The following is a 17,585-nucleotide window of genomic DNA, read 5'->3' as shown; positions in this document are numbered from 1 at the left end:
CCATCAAATCCATATCTTTCCAACTTGGAGAGAAGGATATTCAGGGAGGATCGTGTCAAAGGCCTTACTAAAGTGCAGACAGACGACATCAGTTGCTCTTCCCTTGTCCACCAACACAGTCACACCATCATAAAAAGCAACAAGTTTGGTCAGGCAGGACCTGCCCTTGGTAAAGCCGTGCTGGTTGTTCCATATCTGATAGTGCAGAAAATGAGTTGTTAGCTGAAGAAGCGGAGGATGACCATGTGAACTGTACCTGTGGCAGCAGTGTTGTGTGAATGTACTCAGATGTGGAATGATTGTAAAATCCTCTCAGGGTTTTGTAGAATATAAAGCGTTTCTCCTAGAAAACGAAAGTTCATCAAGGAGCTGATCTCCAAGTTTCAACAGTGTGATATTGTGTATCAAATTCTGCCTGAGCTTACTTTGCCACAGATGCTGACCATCTGGGACACGCACCTGAATTTACCAGATTACCACAGAATTACATTGCACATCAAAAATTACAACAGTACAGCACATATTTGCATTCAACTTATAATAGTCAGGTTTCCAGACTTCAAAATCTCAGCTGTGCAGTTTATGGCCTTCCAAAAAAACAAGGTTGTTCACTTTTTCTGTAAGTTTTTGTGCTCTCTCACTTTAACATCTTTTACTACATGCAGAGAGACTCTGTATCAGGAATAGATGACCAGGTTCAATTTCTGATACAGATGAGAACAAGCAAGCCAAGGCAATAACAGGTCTGCCTTCCCAGATATATTTACTTTCCCCAGCATCTTTTCTTAATTCAAGACATGATAAGGCTAGGTATGGGTAATAAGGAGTGGAACTGCAAAGGGGTAGGGTAGGAGATTCGCTGCTTTTTGTGGCTGCCATGGTCTGGTCTCCTAGAAACTGTGTTGATAGTACTACTGTACTAACAGACGATTGACTGAATTCTCCTTTGATAAGTTTGAGTAATGCCGGATTTGAAGGGAAGGGAAAAGCTCCATGTCACAGTAAATCGTTGTACAATCGATAGGTGTACAGAGGTGTGCAATCAATAGGTGTACAGAGGTTAGGCTAAGTAGGATTATTGCTGTGGAAAGATAGTAAATGAAAAATGCTCACCGGTGTTGTAGGCTCATAATCAACTCCATGAGGAGCAATCTCCAGAAAGAGATCCTTTCTCAGTGGCAGTCAGCACATGAATGGGATCTAGGAGAGGTGGAGCCAGGTTCCACCCCTTCCAGTAGCACAGGTGAATTGCCTTCACCTGTGCTCCTGCAGCTGACTCATTGCTTGCCTCAGGTGGTCAATCAGAGGTTCAGGCCACGATCAACAGTTCCCATACACTCTACCCACTCTACTACAGCATGAACCAATGATAAGGTTAACTAAAGGATGAGCCTTTCTTATTTCAGAGATCTGACACATCGTGACGCTTATACAATTTTCTGTCGCGATCTATGTTGACACAATTTAAGATGAGTGATGATTGGTGAAGGTTCATGTTCTTGCACGGGCCAGCACTCGATGGTGTTATGGGAGGCGTGTAATTATGAGGTGCAAGTCCATCTATGTTTTATCAGTCCCATGTAGGTCATCACTAGGTGTTGCACATGATCTGGCAGCAACACTGGATGCTTTGAGGATATTTTGTTCCTTCTGGTGGTCCTAGAGGGTCAAAGATTCAGAGGGAGTAATACAGATGTTTCAAAGGTACCAGGAAGGGAAAGGCTGGCCTCCAGGGCAAGATACAGGCCGTTTTTCTATCCTGAGTCAACACTTCAGCTTGTACTGAGGCATGCCCCAGCTGCCTGTACCACACCTTTTGGTCAGATATCTGTGGCTGCATAACTATAGCTGGCACTAAAGGAAGTGTCCTGATCTGCCACAGGGACATGATGGGGGTCCCTTTAGCAATAAAGACTGGAGCGTTGACTAGAATATCCATGTACCTATTACTGGAGGGACTACCAAGACTCCCACCTCCAATAATCTCCCCCAAGGTGCAAGTAGGCCACACCACTTTGGTCCTACTTACACCTTCCAAGGTCATTTTATCCTATGGGTACCCAGATCTAAATTCTCAGGGGCAGGGAGCAGAAGATGATTTTTATTACCAATCTGGGGTCTTACCCCGGAAGATAATAAATGCAAAATGCTCACCAGTGTTGTAATCTCCAGAAAGAGATTTTTCCTCAGTGGCAGTCAGCACATAAATGGGATCTAGGAGAGGTGGAGCCAGGCTTTCACCTGTGAATTCACCTGTGAATTGCCTTCACCTGTGCTCCCGTGGCTGACTCATTGCTTGCCTCAGATGGTCAACCAGAGGTTCAGTCCATGATCAACAGTTCCCATACAATCATCTATACCCATTATTTCCTTTCCTTAACAATTCCACTGTGTGAGCCAGACCTAAGCTCATATTTTTAGGAAAAAAGCACAGTCTGGAAACCAATACAATATTTAGAAATATATTCTAAAAAGCAACACCTTTATTTTGTTTTTCACTCATAGCCACATGCAAAATGGAAATATTCTTTACTAATAGCCACAGCTGTAAAAACACAATACACAAATATTCTCCATCTCAGGAACTTTTGCAAGCAATGGTTTAGGGAGGAATAACATTTCTCTCATATGATTTGTTTATCCCTAATTGTCTGCTAACTCTTTTCCTACTTCTGTTCTTCCTTTCCTAAAGAATAGCACAGGAAGATTTCTTACTGTGAATTTCAGTCTCTCTGGGTTCCAAAGACTACGGGACACAGATTAGAGACTGTCACATGCAAAAGAGTGATCTGCATGCAAATTTCTAAACAGTGATGCAAGTAATTGGAAATCAGCTGCGTTTTGAAGCGGAAGGGGAAAAAGTCTTCAAAATAACAGTGAATTATTATGTGTTTATGAGGGCCCACCTTTCAAGCGTTTGTGAAATCAGTTTGCCAAAGCTCAGTTACTGAAGTGGCATTTGACAATGAGCCACTGAGCAAAGCAGTTCTTTTCAGAAATTACACACAGAGAAGTAATTCTGTCAAGCTAAGAAATCCTATTGTGACTACTGGGAATTTCATTTGTCCAAATACTGTTAGCATACAAGCAACTGTCTAAGATTCTTGTTTAGACAGATAAGAGTGCAGGATGCAGTCCATTTCCTCTCAGTTAAGATACTTGAAATGACACACACACATACAAAAGTGTGTCTCAAACATTTCCATTCACTGGCTAAAATCATAGAATCACAGAATCATAGAATCACCAAGGTTGAAAAAGACCTACAAGATCATCCAGTTCAACTGTCCACCTATCACCAATATTTCCCCACAAACTGTGTCCTTCAGTACAACATCTAAACATTCCTTGAACACCCCCAGGGACAGCAACTCAACCACCTTCCTGAGCAGCCCATTTCGGTGCCTTTCTGAGAAGATATTTTTCCTAACACTCAACCTGAATCTCTCCTGGATCAGCTTGAAGCTATTTCCTCTAGTCCTACCATTAGTTACATTAGGGAAGAGGCCGCAGACATCTTTCACCACAGTCTCCTTTCAGGAAGTTGTAGAGAGTGATAAGGTCTCCCCTGAGCCTCCTCTTCTCCTGACTAAACAATTCCAGTTCCCTCAGCTGCTCCTCATAAGACTTGTGTTCCAGATTCCTTACCTGCTTTATTGCCCTTCTCTGGACGTGCTCCAGAGCCTCAATGTCTTTCTTGTTGTGATGGGCCCAAAACTGAACACAGTATTCAAGACACTTTCTCATCAGTGCTGATGACAGAGGGATGATCACTTCCCTGCTCCTGCTGCCAACACTGTTTCCGTCACCAGTCAGGATGCCATTGGCCTTCTTGGCACACTGCTGGCTCACATTCAGCCGGGTGCCAACTGACACCCCCAGGTCTGTTTCCTCTATACAGTCTTCTAGCCACTCTGCCCCAAGCCTGTAGCATTACCTGAGGTTGTTGCAGCCAAAGCGTAGCACCTGAAACTCGGTCTTGCTGAACTTCATCCCATTGGCCTCAGCCCAGTGATCCAGCCTGTCCAGATCTCTCTGCAGGGCCTTCCTAACCCCAGGCAGATTGACATTTCCTCCCAACTTGGGGTCATCTGCAAACTTACGGAGGGTGCACTCAATACCCTTGTCCAGGTCATCAGTAAAGATACTGAGCAAGGTAGGCCCTAGTATCAACCCCTGGGGAACACCACTCATGACCAATCACCAGCTGAATTTAACTCCATTCACGACCACCCTCTGGGCCCAGCCATGCAGCCAGTTCTTTAGCCAGCAAAGAGTGTACTTGTTCAAGCTGCAAGCTGCCAGCACTCATGTCATCTTCGTAGATTCATAAAATAAATCCCATATACAGAACCTGAAGCTTCCCAAAGGTATAAAGGAATGGGCAGCGTGGGGCGTGATTAAGTTTTCATATATTTAGTTATCCAAATCTTCTGGGACCACAGTGAGATTTTGACTGAATGAGGATTGTTGCAAACTTCTCCACTTCATAAGGATTTTGTGATCATAGGCCAGGAATGATGTTCTGTTGCAGCATCCTAGAAGCAGCAAAGGATTGATGGTTTTCTTTTCCAGGCCAGAACTCTACCCTGCAAACTATTAGTGACATGTGACATGACAGTCAGTGTTACTACTACTCTACCAAAAAGAAGACATGGCAATGGAGTCGAGGGTTTTGTTCCTCACAAAACTCTACTGTTCTTCTGATAAAAGGGGCAGAAAAGCTAGTTTGGTTTTTGATTCCCTTTAGCATGAAGGAACTTCCCCTTTGGCAAGAACAGCTCTGTTAGGCTGTTTGGTAGATGACATAGACTGGAAGTTAGGACAGTCTCAGTTTTTTCAGTGCTCAGACTGACTATGGAGTCAGCAGCTTCCTGTCAACTTGTCATGTCACACACCATTTACTTAAACATTTCTGTGAGCTAATTTTCTACAGTGATTGTATTGTTCTGGGAAGGGCTAAGACATAAAGTCACCACCACACAAAGTGCTGCCCTTCCAGCAGCTGGCAGTCAGCAAAAGTCTCTCTTACCATCACTGTGGCAAGATACTCTCTTACTACTAAGATGACTGGTGAAAGTGGTTTAGTCATTAATTTAAGAAGTGTTACAGACTTGGTAAGATGTTAGTGTAAAAGCTTCTTTCAACTTCTCTCCATAGGTGCACCATAGTCCTCCCAATTTTGTGGAAGTGCTTTTTGCAAGAGTTGGTCTCATGTTCTCAAACAAGATGAAAACACTTGGGAATGAGTTGCTGATATCTGACCTAAACTTTCAGTAAATGAAAACCAACTGGAGCAGGAAGACAAAGTGCCAAATGTAGAATGGAGTAATGCTTTTGCCTCTAGTTTACAGCACACATATTAAAAATTAAGGCACAAAATATGTCCCAAGAGCTAGCAGCAGTCATAGCGGGGCCTGTGTGCCCTCCAGCATGAGACAGTGGCAATTCCCTCCCCACTGAGCTACAGGGTAATGTGTCCCCCAGAAGCAAAGAGAAGTAATTTTGTGGTCATCTTCTCACTCTGGTTGCAGCAAAGATTGTGAGGTGCAGTTTGCTCTAGCTGTCTTAATTAGGGCACTGAAAGAAATGAGGCAAAGGAGAAAATGGCTCCCTGAAAGTGGTAATAAGAAATGAAGGAGCAGGACAACAGAAAAACTGAATTGAAATCTTCAGAGATTTCCCTCCAAATATTAGGAAGAAAGGCAGCATAATTTCAGTTTACCTTCATACCTGTTCTGATCAGAGAACATTTTAAGAAGAGAATCATTAAATGCTTAACTTTAAACCATTTCACTTGTAATGGTTTACATCTAAAGATTCCATAAATCAAATCCAATCGTTCCTCGGAGCTGCTTTGTATTTACTACTGACAAATGCTGAGGGCAAAGTAAAGGAGGAGGAATGACTAAAGTGAGGGCCAGTGATCTAGTGTTTCACTCAAGGGGTTTGCTGCATCTTCAGGGCAGATAAGACTGCACTGGGCAAAGGAGCTGAAGACAAAAAAGGCCATCAAAAAAGCTCTTTTTAGGGCTTTTTTTTGAAGCCAGCAAAAGTGCTGTGCCTTTGCCTGGCAGACTGGCAGCTTGTGGGTGGGCTGCTGAGCTATCATGAGTGGAGCCAGTCCTGCCCACCCTTGACTCTTGGCTGCCAGGTTATAAACAGCCTCAGGGAGGGTGGAAGCTAGCTTCCACAGAGCACGCAGGGCAAGCAGTGTTTCTGCCTGCTGAGAATAGGGAGGGGAAGTCAGTGCATGAGCACAGCCTGCACTGCCCACACTGTACTGCAGCAGCAGATATGGGAGGTGGGTTGAGCGGCAGGGCACGTAAGCGCTGTCCCTCTTTGCTCAGGCAACCTGCTTTCCTATTCGCTGTCTCTGAGACCACAGGTTTAAAGATGATCTCTGCCAGACAGCAGGCTTGCCCCAAGAAGACTGTGGTGTCCCAGAAATGTGTCTGTTCAGATCTCTGGCCGCAGGGAATGCCTGAGCCTCCTGCTGCCTGGGGAGTGTGGCAGAAGTTCTACCTGCGTGAGGTGTGAGCAGGTGGACGATCTGCTCAGTATGGTGGTAGAGCTCAAGGAGGAGGTGGAGAGACTAAGGACCATCAGGGAGTATGAGCAGGAGACTGACTGGTGAAGTGACTCGCTGGCATGCAGTTGGGAATGGTGCCAGGGAGATACCCCCAGAAAAGTGGTAGACCCCCTACCCTGTCACAGTCAGACAGACCTGACAGATGAGAAGGGTTGGAAGAGAGTCCCAGCTCAGCATCATGGGTGCACCCCCTGCCTGCCTGCTCCACTTCACCAGGTCCCCCTAAGCAATAAGATTTGGGGTACTGGAAATTGAAGGGAATGCGGACACCATGAACCCACAGTTAATGCTAATACTTGAGCACTGTCCTGTATGGAAAAATTGACTGAAAATGCCCTTTACTCCAAGCTTGTCACCCAGAACTTCTTTTTGCACATGGGTAAGCTATAATGCAAGAGATGCATGCAGCCAGTGGTATTTCTGCTCTGAAAAAAAAAGCTGTCAACTGCACAGCAAGGCAGAAAGTCAGTCATAGTGTATTTCCAGTCTGCAAACAGGAAACCCTGCACTTTACACATGAGCAGAAATAGCTACCACAGAAACTCCTCCATTGCAATTTCCCACTGACTCACTGTTTCACCATGACATGAATCACCATGTCTGGAGAATCATTCTGTTAAAGCTTTGGAAGATGTTCAAGGACTAGAGATCAGAACTGAAGGAAGGTACAGCAAAGTGTTAGAGATGGAGAGTGAGGAAGAATAAGTCATTTCTGCACTGCAACTCCTATGTACAGTGCAGCAGCAGAAAAATCCCCAGTGTTGCTTGATCTTTGCATGACCCAGGTTGAGTGACCATGTCAATCCTGCTAAGCTCCTGACCTCACCACTCTGTCAGCTCAGTTTTTCTTATTCTCCATTTTGAACCTTTCTTTCCTGCTTGTTTCCTTGCTTTCTCACTTTCTTACTTGCTCTTTCTTTCTCTTTTGTTTGTTCTTGTCCCTCACCTCCTTTTCTGCTAAAGTTTTTCTTCTGATCTTGCCACATCTGATAGTTTCCCACCCCTTAGAAGAGAAAACCTTGCTTTCAGGACAGGAGCTTCTCAGCTCTACATATTACTGTGCAATGTTGAGAGAGGAGTGAAGCTCTTCTAAAATATACCACAGCACTGATTGAACAGCACCTAGGATGTAAACATTTACTGGTAGCCCTCCTGCTGACCTGATCACAGCCTATAATAACATAAAAAAGCAAATGCCATCTATCATAATCACCCAAAATTTAGTGCCAGACTACATGGAGAATCCTGTCAACATTTCTTGGTAAATCAGGATAATCTTCACAAATCTTCTCCACTTGTTACTTACCCCCTAAGTCCAATATTATTATTTTTCCGGATACAGAGAGGTTAGAATTTTCCCTTAATGGTCCTCTCTCTGGATCTTCCTAATCACTTCACAGTCTAAAACTGCATGAGGTATCTAAAAGAGCATGGCTTGACATAACATTCACTGTATTTATAGCATTCATTTAAGTGAAAGTTTGCAAAATTTTTTCACTTTTCATTTATTTAATAGTAGTCTGTGGAAATGCAACCTATTACTCTCAAATGTAGCTCTTGTGCTGTATTTGTGCCCTTTGGTTTACACAGATAATTCTCATAGTTTAAAGCAAAATAGCAACTATTTTTAAAACATCGTAATTTAAGGAGGTAGAAAACCCTAATGTTTGGGTAATCAAGTGAAACTGTTCTAGGCTCCATCCAAGAACCAAAACTCCTGGCCTTCATGTTCAAGAAATTACCCATCCTTAATAGAGATTTTTTTTCTTTTAACATACTTTTATTATGGCACAGTAATCAGAACAGAGCCAGCTTCCTTTGTGGTTTCACTGGAAAGGCTGAAATGTAAACCATTCCCACTGCCCTGTCTGTCTTTCTGCAGTGTCTCCCATCTCCCATGTAATGTTCTTGCTGGAAAGAAGTGTGACAAGCTTAAGATGGAGGATGAGGAAGGCTACACCACACTAAATTTACGACTCCCAGCTTCAATTATTACTGATGGATACTCAAGCAATAACAAATGTCCTACATTTAGTACTCCAGCCAATTGTGTTACAGTAGACAGTAAGTACATATGGAAATCAATTATCTGTCTAAATCGGGATGTAACTTAAATTAGCATGTTCATCTTGATTGCTCTAGAATCCTTCAAAACTTTATAGTATATTCTTATTTAAATTTTCATCCATAAAGCAGTCTTACATCAGTATTGTATGATCACAGAAGATACTTTTTCTGAAGACTTTAAGGTCTATATTTATGCCAATTATTTTGTTCTATTTATGTAAACACAAAAGACAAATTCTGCCTTTATATGGATTTTATTATTTTGGTAAGACTCATTTGTTACAGTAGGGCACTGCAAAAGAGGAAGGCAGTCTTTGGAAATTGAAGGAGCTTGCTCAGCCAGTGGAAGTAGAAAGTTGCCCTGTTTTTCAGCCATAGTATAAATGCAAGCTCATATGGGAGTTTATTTTTATTTGTTCAAAGTCTTTCTATGAGGAAAATGAGTGTTAAATAAAGTAGTTCAAAGTTTTTCTGTAAGGAGACTGAATGTTAAATAAGTTTTGTTAAATAAGTGTACTGTGCCTGTGGAATGCCTGAGTCCATAAGAAGGCAACTTGAATACAGTTGCTGTTGCTCAGAACTTAAGGAACAGGCTTTTGTGTGAAATAAGTATAACTGATGCTAATCATATTGATTGAACAGAATAGTCATAGACTAAACTGATATAACTCTGATGCTGTTTGGAATAGATCCAGGACTGTCCTATGAAAATGAAAAGGATGGATAAGTTGTTGGCAAGCAGAAGCCAGAAAGGCAAGGATACATATTAGGTAGTCTTATCTAAAGGCAGAGTTTCCCAGAAGGAAACATGGTGGCAAGCTCAGAAAACTCTTAAATGACCTCTTTTTGGACATAAAGGACATGTAGATAGACTTATGTGCCAATTAAGTTAGGAGTAATCACCATAGTTCATCTTTGCCAATCTCCATCTTGAAAAGGCTAGCTAGGTTTAAGTCTGATTAAGTCACTCAGTGTGTTGCCTGCTTGAATTTTGGAAACCTCCAGGCATGGAGATCTCACAGTCTCTGTGTGCACTTATTCCAGTGTGGAAGGGAAGAATTATTTTTCTTCACATCTAATCAAGAAGTTCTTCTGGTGCAAATTGTGACTGCTGCATTATACCCTTTTCTGTGCCTCTGAAAAGGGTGTGGCTCTGTCTGTGAAGCTCTTCTACACAATGGGGGACTGAAATTAGGTCCCTTAGCTTCCTTCAACTATTCTGTAGGTGTGACCTGTATTATCCATTTTAGTGGTTCTCTGCTGGACTCTGTATAGTTAGCTCACATCTCTCTTGACTGAAAGGCCCCAGCACTGGACATGTTACTCCAGATGTGGCTTCATGGCTGCTAAGCAGAGAAGAAACTACTTTCTTTCTAGGTGCTGCCTACAGTCTTGACAGTGCAGCACAGTGATGATCAGCTTTCCCCTCCATAAGGGACTTGTGTTCACACTGTACACCAGGACCTTGAAATCTTGATCAGTATACATGCTTTCTAGCCAGTCAGACCTCCAGCTGCACTGGTTAATGGAGTAGTTCTGTTAGAAGTAGAGGACTTTGCATTTGTCTTTTCTGAGCTCTGTTGCACTTACAGCTCATTCCTGCTTTAAAAAGCATCTCTATCCTCCAGCACACCAGTCACTACCCACAGCGTTCTGTCTTCTGCAGTCTTGAGAAATGGCCTTAACCAATAAAGGTTAGGATCATCTTTCTCAACTGTGGCTATGTAAGTTTCAGTTACCCAGTCTGGGTATCATCTGAGCACCTCTGGAGGATAATTATTCTCACCTTATAAAAGACTTGTTCCTCAGATGCACTGGACTCAAATGATAGTACTTGGCATATGTAACCAGTAGAGTGTGGATTGGACTTGGAAAAGTATTACAGAAAATTGTAGATCACTACTTCATGAAAAAATTGTATATGAAAATATTTTAATTAGAGGATAGTCAGCTTTAAATTTCTGAAGGACTATATTCCTGATGGGGCATTGAATTCCAATGGATATTTGGAGAAAAAGCTTGAAGGAGGATGCACAGTTTAATGCTGGAACATTGCAAGCATTTTGAAATTCCAATCAGAGTGCCTAGAATTTTTTTATCTAAAACTAGATGGTAACTTTTTTTCTTCATGATGAAATCTTACAGTTTGTTTTACTATTTCTAGAATTGTGGAAATTTCAAAACTTAATTTACTTACCTACCTTCTGAGGAGAGATTTTGTTTTAAAACATTAGAGCCTTAGTTAATACATATTTTCGGTGGATATTTCTAGAAACAAAAAACAAAACAAATAAACAAAAAAACTCCTAGAAATTCAGGACAGTGATAACATAAACTTTGTAGTAAGTAAAAGAAGCTCTACAGAAAAGATAAGGTGGTGATGCCAGAAAGTAGGTAACATCACTGTGTGCTGAGGAAGCCTTTTTGTTGCTGATTTTTTTTCTTGTTTGTTCCAGGAGTTTCTGCCTCATCTGCCATAAGGCAACCAGCAACCTTAGTGTTCTTCGCTTTGAGCCTGGTGCTGCTCACAGGTCTGGTGGTCTTACTGTCCCTGTGTAAGTACTGTGGTGTCCCGAGGTACTGCTGAGCACTGATTTACTTCCAGCAGTGCAGCTAATGTGTCTGACCATCCCTCCAAACACCCATGGAAATAATATAACAAGAATGGAAAATTCCCTGCTCCATTGTGCATCTGCACATGTCACTTGGAATGACTTCGGACTGTATTCACAGCCTCCGCCCCATCCCACACTGAGAGAAAAGCTTCTAGGTGCAACAAAACTTCCACTGCACTTAAAGGAGTAGCTGAGGAGTGAAAGGCTGAATCCTTCCTCAAATGCTTAATTTTTGTAACTGAAATTCATCTCCTTGGCTACACAGTGCCTCCAGTGACCGTTACTGCAGTCTTTCACTTACCATTCCCACTTTCTTGAATTGCAAGTTTTTTGCAAGGATGACAATCTTGATTACAATAGAAACATTTCAATTTATCAACCGGAAGTGATGCCACAGTATATATTGAAGCAAAGAGAGAGTTCAAGCTCCTTTTCAGTGGGAGGGATTCTTTTACAAGCGCCCAGGACAAACACTCAGGGTAGTCCATGATTGTCTGCTCAGAAACATTTCTGTGGGTTTCTAGTTCGCCCTCCAATGCATCCCAAGCTGAAGTATTAGTAACCACGAATAAAATCATTTATATCTTTGTTTAGATCACTTTGGAAATTCTCCAAGGGTGGAGATGCCACCACTTCTTTTCTCAGTGCTGAACCTTGATGAAGAGCTTTCTTCTAGTGACCAACATAAATATCTCAAGTCTTAATTTGTGATGGTTGCCCACTGTCGTATTACTTTCTGCTCTCCAGGGCAGTTTTGCTCCCTTTTTGTAAGTGTCCTTTGAGTAGCTGTAGATGCCTATTAAATCCATTTGCAATTAATTCACTTTTAGCTGAAAATCTTCTTCACTCCACTCATTTCAAAAAATAACAGTACAGATGATGTATAGGCTGGACATGCAAATAAACCAGACAAAAATAGGAATAATGCCAAAAGCTAGAATTTAAAATTATTTTTAAAGAAAAAGCTCTGATAAGAATTTTCATCCCTTCAGTTTTTCAGATATACCAGGACCCTGAAGAAGGAAAGAAGCTGCAGGCCATGAGGGAAGCATTGTGTTTTGAAAGGAGGGCAAGGAATGGTAAATGTAGTTATTGTGTGCATAAGCCTGAATCATCCACTTTCAAAGCCCATTGACTGAGAGCTGTAAAACCATGGGAAAAATAATCTGTTCACCTACTGTCTGCTTTTAAGTGTGGTGGTATTTGAGATGTAGGTTTGAACAAACTAACATGTAAAACAATTTGTCTCTCACAGGCCTCCAAACATCTCAGATGATTCATAACTACCCTTAATCTTCTCTCTTCAGTCAAACCCAGCAGCTAAAGCCCCAGTTTTACTTGCAAATCTGCAAGTACTCTCTCTCTGATTTTTACAAACAGAATGTGCTCTCTGTCCAGCAAGGTGGAAAAGCAGTGAAGCGGGCAGCTGCTTCTACGTTTCAAAGCAGAAGAAAACATGGAAAGAAAGCCAGCAGTTTTGTTCCACAAGAAACTCCACACTTCTTGTGCTGAAAGACAGAATAAAGATGGTATAGTTTTAATCTCATGCTTCCTTTATGTCACATGTATTTTAACTTCAAGAAATGTGGCAACCAGAAATTAGTTTGGTCATTTACAGGGCCTTTATTTGTTTTCTCTGTGTCAAGTGGTCTTTTTGAAAATTACAGGATTTTCATGACTTGTAACACTTCGTTGTGTCGCACTAATTGTGTTAGCAAGGATAACACACAATGTATGAAATACCTAAATTAGCTTATCCCTAGATTTTCATGGAAACAGTAGATTGCATATTGTCAGCATGGAAAGGACACCTAGCACACAGAACATATATCTCTGTTATCTCTTTCCACAAGTTTTGTTACTGAGAACTCCTAGAATCAAACCTAGGTCTACAATTGATCTAGAGTGGCCAATACACCATGCTCTCATTTGTTGTATAAAATGGCAGTCCACAGTTTGGGTTTTGTTTTTCTACTACACCCTTCAAAGACCGACATTAATGACAGCAAAAAGGATAGACAGCAGAGGATTTTATTATGACTCAATAAGGTTTAGGGAATTAATAGTTTTGAATAAGCTTCTTAATTTTGTTATTTTTGTTGACTAATGAAAAACCAGTAATTTACTGGCCGAAGCATATTTTCCCTTTCTACACACACATCTAGATACCTCTTTTTCACTAGCTATTAAGCTTACACAAAGCCCAAAAACCCTTATTTGCTTTTGGCTATGTAAAACTTTTGAAAGGAAAATGCTTGTGTGAAAATCCCTCCCTTTTTCAGATGGAGTTAGTTTCAAATATGAGTTCTCAACTCTCTCACTTTAAGGCTTAAAATACCCATTTGGATTTTTTTTAAAATGAAAATCAGCTGGATAGACACAAGTAGAAAACTGATACATTACTTAGTCTAGCAGAACTAAAGAGCAATGAAGCTCGCAAAGGGTCTCGAAAGCAAAAGTTATGAGAAGCCTAGAGAAGAGGAGGATAAGGGAAAACCTCATCACTCTCTTACAACTACCTGAAAACCAGAAAGGAAGTTGCACGAAGGAGAGTGTTGGTCTCTTTTCTCAGGTGCCAAGTGATAAGATGTGATGCAACAGCCTAAAGTTGCACCAGGAGAGGTTTGGGTTAGCTGTTCAGAAGAACTTCTTCATGGAAAGGGTGGTTAGGCATTGCCCAGGGAGGATAAGTTTCTCTCCTCCCCATCCCTGGAGATATTTAATGGATGTGTGCACGTGAAACTTAGGGACACAGTTTACTGATAGACTTAGTAGGGTTAGGTGATGGTTGGTTTGATGATCTTACAGATATTTTCAACTTAAATTTTCTATGGAAAAATTTCTTCTCAACTTTAAACTTTCTATGATTCCATGATCCTGAGCTCAGAATCCTTGTCCACATTGCTGGGGAATACCTGACCACCACAGCTTGAATGACCATTCAAGAGATGACTTTGGTATGCTATATAAATCCATGTGTAGTTTGATGACAGATGAGTGGGTGTTTGCTTTATCTTCCATGTTTGGTATATATTACTGGAACCTGACTAAAACTAGGCCAAGTTAAGCTAGTTGTAGATTTTCGATTTTGGATGAGTCCCTAAGTGTCCCTACTAAGCAATAGTTTCTGGAGGATCTGAACAGGTTGAGATGCTGAGGAACCTCTTAGAAAGCACATATAAGGAATTATTCAGGTGCCTAAGCATAGTTGTCTAGTGCAATCTGAGATGCACTGGAATATACTCTCTCACCTTTAAATAATGCTTCAGAAAGGCATAATTTTCCTATACGTTACAGATGTCTGCCTGCCAGATCTATGACAACACTTCAGACAGCTTAGGCTATCCGAAATGGTGTTAGAGAACTATGCTTAGCAAACAAATTCTCCCCTGTAGGCAGGGATTCATTCCACTTAACACCAGACATCTGCATTGTAAGTGTTCTCCAAAGCTTCTTTCTTAGTCTTCATTACTAGCCAATATAGTCACTACTCTTTAGCATTCCCACTGCATGAGATGAATCACATCTCAGGCTTCTGGCCAGATCTCTGCTAACTCTAACTGGGGCTTCAACAATGCCTCATGTCTGTAACATAGATACCTTAAGACAGAAAAAATAATATATTTTTCTTTATAAAAACATTTATTTTGCAGACTCACGGTACATTTATCTTGTGACAGTTCAATAAATAAAGATATTTGAATGATTCTATAATCAGAGCAGCCAGCATTGTATCATGGAAACAAGAATAGGCAGCAGGTTACTCATATAATTGAGCAATTGCAATTTGGCTGCAGAAACTTCACAGCTGGAAGATACAGGAATTTGAGTCTTATTTTTGAAATGTCATTGTGATGATTTTCCCATTGCTACAGGTCTCTCTGCCATACAACTCACAGTTTTATTGGGTTGGATTATCATACCTACCTGAAAGGAATGGCTGGTTCTGGGCGGATGGAACTGCTCTTTCAGGAGAAGCCAAAGTTTGGTAAGACTTTGTAATCAGTGTGGTTCTGTCTTACGGGCCCCAGTAACATGCAGGAAACTTACAATTACTCTTACTTTCCCATGTTTGCCACATATGCAATGAACAGAGATGATCATATCTGCTATAGGGCTATCAACAGTGAGTAGCAAACAACAGCTCAGTCACTGTCCCTAGACCCAAAAAGCACTAATAAAATAGCTTCGAGGGGGAAATAACTCTACATTTCAGTGGCAAATCAGTATGATAACAAATTCAAATACAGAGCGCACAGTATTATTAATCCCCGTCTTTTAATTTTCTAGGACTGTATTAGGTGAGCACACCTTCTGTGCCTCCTTATATGGACAGATTATTTATGCCAGTAACTCCTGTTCGACAAAGCAATTCTGGATCTGTGAGAAAGGAGCTGTTCAATTTGCCTGAAGAAGCACTGTGAGAAGGAACGTGGGTTCTGTAACTGTTAGATGCCATTTCTAGGAAGTGGGTGTTTTAAATGTAGCTTTATTTTTATTTGTTTATCATGCAGCTTTCTCAGAATGTTAATTCAAATAGACAGGTCAACAGAGATTAAACTTCCTCTTCACCTGCACCCAGGCTCATAAATGAGAGAAAAATACTACAAAGCTAAAAGCTACAAGCCTAGGAAGCAATTTTAAAGGGTTAGCAGCAGTCAAGTAATAATTCTTTCATGAATCTTTAGAAGGACAACCACACATTCTCACAGAACCATATATTTCTTGTGCTTCTGTTAGAATTTCTCCTTTCCTCAGCATTCTACAGCTGCCAGTCATAAACCACTCCATCTGCATCCTTGATGATTTTATCCACTGAATTACTGTACACACTAACTACATAACCCTGTTATAGACCAGTTTGCCTACTCATGCCCTTGCTCCTAATTCTGTTCTTCCAGTTCTTCCCTCCTTTAGAGTGTAGAAATACAGAATGAACACAAGGTTCTGTCTTGGGATTCAGTCCTGAAGGGTAAAGGGATCCGAGAAGGCTGGTCGCTCCTCAGGAAGGGAGTCTTGAAGGTGCAGAAGCAGGCTGTCCCCTCATGAGGTGCACAAGCCTCATGAGGAATGGTTGAGGGAGCTGGGACTATTTAATCTGGAGAAGAGGAGGCTCACAGGTGGCCTTATCGCTCTCTACAATTACATGAAGGAAGATTGTGGTGAAGTGGGGGTCAGTCTCTTCTCCTGCATAATTAGCAATAGAACTAGAGGGAATGGCCTCAAGTTTCACCAGGAGAAATTCAGTTGGATGTTAGGAAATTTTTCTTCTCTGAGAGAGTGGTTAGGTGCTGGAATGGGCTGCCCAAGGACGTGGTGGAGTCACCTACTCTGGAGGTGTTCAAGAAACATTTAAATGTACTGAGGGGTATGGTTTTGTGAGAAATATTGGTAATAGGAGGACACTCCGCTAATGTGGAGGACACCACAAGACTGGGTGATCTTAGATGTCTATTCCAACCTTGGAGATTCTAAGATTCTATGATTCTCTGAAATTAAGTGTCCAAGATACCTGACTTCTTTCTCCACGTACTGGAGCTTATTTTTGGACACCCTCAGTCCCTGCTCTCCTAAGAAATTTAGGAATTTATTTTTCTTTCAGTTTTGATTTCTCTGCCCCACAGATTAACAAATCATCTACATAATGCAACAACATTACTCCTTCTTGAACCTGAAATGCTTCTAAAATTTATCCAAATAAATTAGGTGAATCCTTGGGGCAAAACAGCCCACCCACATTGTTGTTTTTGTCCTGTTCCTGGGTCTTCCCATTCAAATGCAAAAAGATCTCGGCTTTCTGGATTCAAGGGGCAGAACAGAAAGTACCTTTCAAATCTTTTACTCTAAACGTTTTATATTCATGTAGAATCTTAAGGGTATAGGGATTGTGAACCACAGGGTGGCGCTTGAGGTCTATCTTATTTTTTATTTAGCTGCGCTGGCCTTTCACGCTGCCAAATTGGAGTGTTATGTTTCAACGCACAAGGTTCCAAAAGACTTCAATAGTATTTGTACCACAGCTTTTAGACCCATTTTCTCTTCTCAAGGTATGGGATATTGTTGCTGTTTCTCTGCTTCACTCCTCTCCTGAACAATTATTTTTAAGAGAGTAGTTATAAGTCCCTTGTAGTTTCCTTCTCCCACCCACAATTTTGGATCTATTTCTTTCTCATAATCTGTTGTTATTAAATTCACTGAAACCCTTATTCCTGTTTTACACATTCTCAACTGCAATTCTAATTTAACTATTAAATCCCTTCCTAATAAATTTGTCCCTGCTTCAGGCACATACAACAGTTGTCCTGTGACTA

At 41.3% G+C, this 17,585-nt stretch overlaps 1 protein-coding gene across 1 annotated transcript; it reads left to right on the top strand.

Moving 5' to 3' along the window:
* Positions 1–6,229: 6,229 nt before the first annotated feature.
* On the top strand, positions 6,230–16,688 carry LOC116239869 (natural killer cells antigen CD94). Its single transcript, XM_090134463.1, has 7 exons — positions 6,230–6,304; positions 8,475–8,656; positions 11,116–11,214; positions 12,267–12,353; positions 12,655–12,803; positions 15,150–15,262; positions 15,565–16,688. The coding sequence occupies exons 2-7, from the start codon at positions 8,530–8,532 to the stop codon at positions 15,683–15,685; spliced, it is 696 nt and encodes a 231-aa protein (XP_089990589.1). The 5' UTR covers positions 6,230–6,304; positions 8,475–8,529; the 3' UTR covers positions 15,686–16,688.
* The last annotated feature ends 897 nt before the right edge of the window (positions 16,689–17,585 follow it).

This window comes from Phasianus colchicus, chromosome 1, assembly GCF_987193195.1.
Source record: "Phasianus colchicus chromosome 1, bPhaCol1.hap1.1, whole genome shotgun sequence".
In the NCBI taxonomy this organism is placed as follows: domain Eukaryota; kingdom Metazoa; phylum Chordata; class Aves; order Galliformes; family Phasianidae; genus Phasianus; species Phasianus colchicus.
This window is presented reverse-complemented; position numbering and strand designations above follow the sequence as displayed.

Excerpts from the sequence above, each read along its gene's own strand:
- LOC116239869 (XM_090134463.1), top strand. The coding sequence starts at position 8,530 with ATGGAGGATGAGGAAGGCTACACCACACTAAATTTACGACTCCCAGCT. Across the intron at positions 8,657-11,115 it reads CAATTGTGTTACAGTAGACA|GAGTTTCTGCCTCATCTGCC; the intron begins GTAAGTACATAT and ends TGTTTGTTCCAG. Across the intron at positions 12,804-15,149 it reads TGAAAGACAGAATAAAGATG|GTCTCTCTGCCATACAACTC; the intron begins GTATAGTTTTAA and ends CCATTGCTACAG.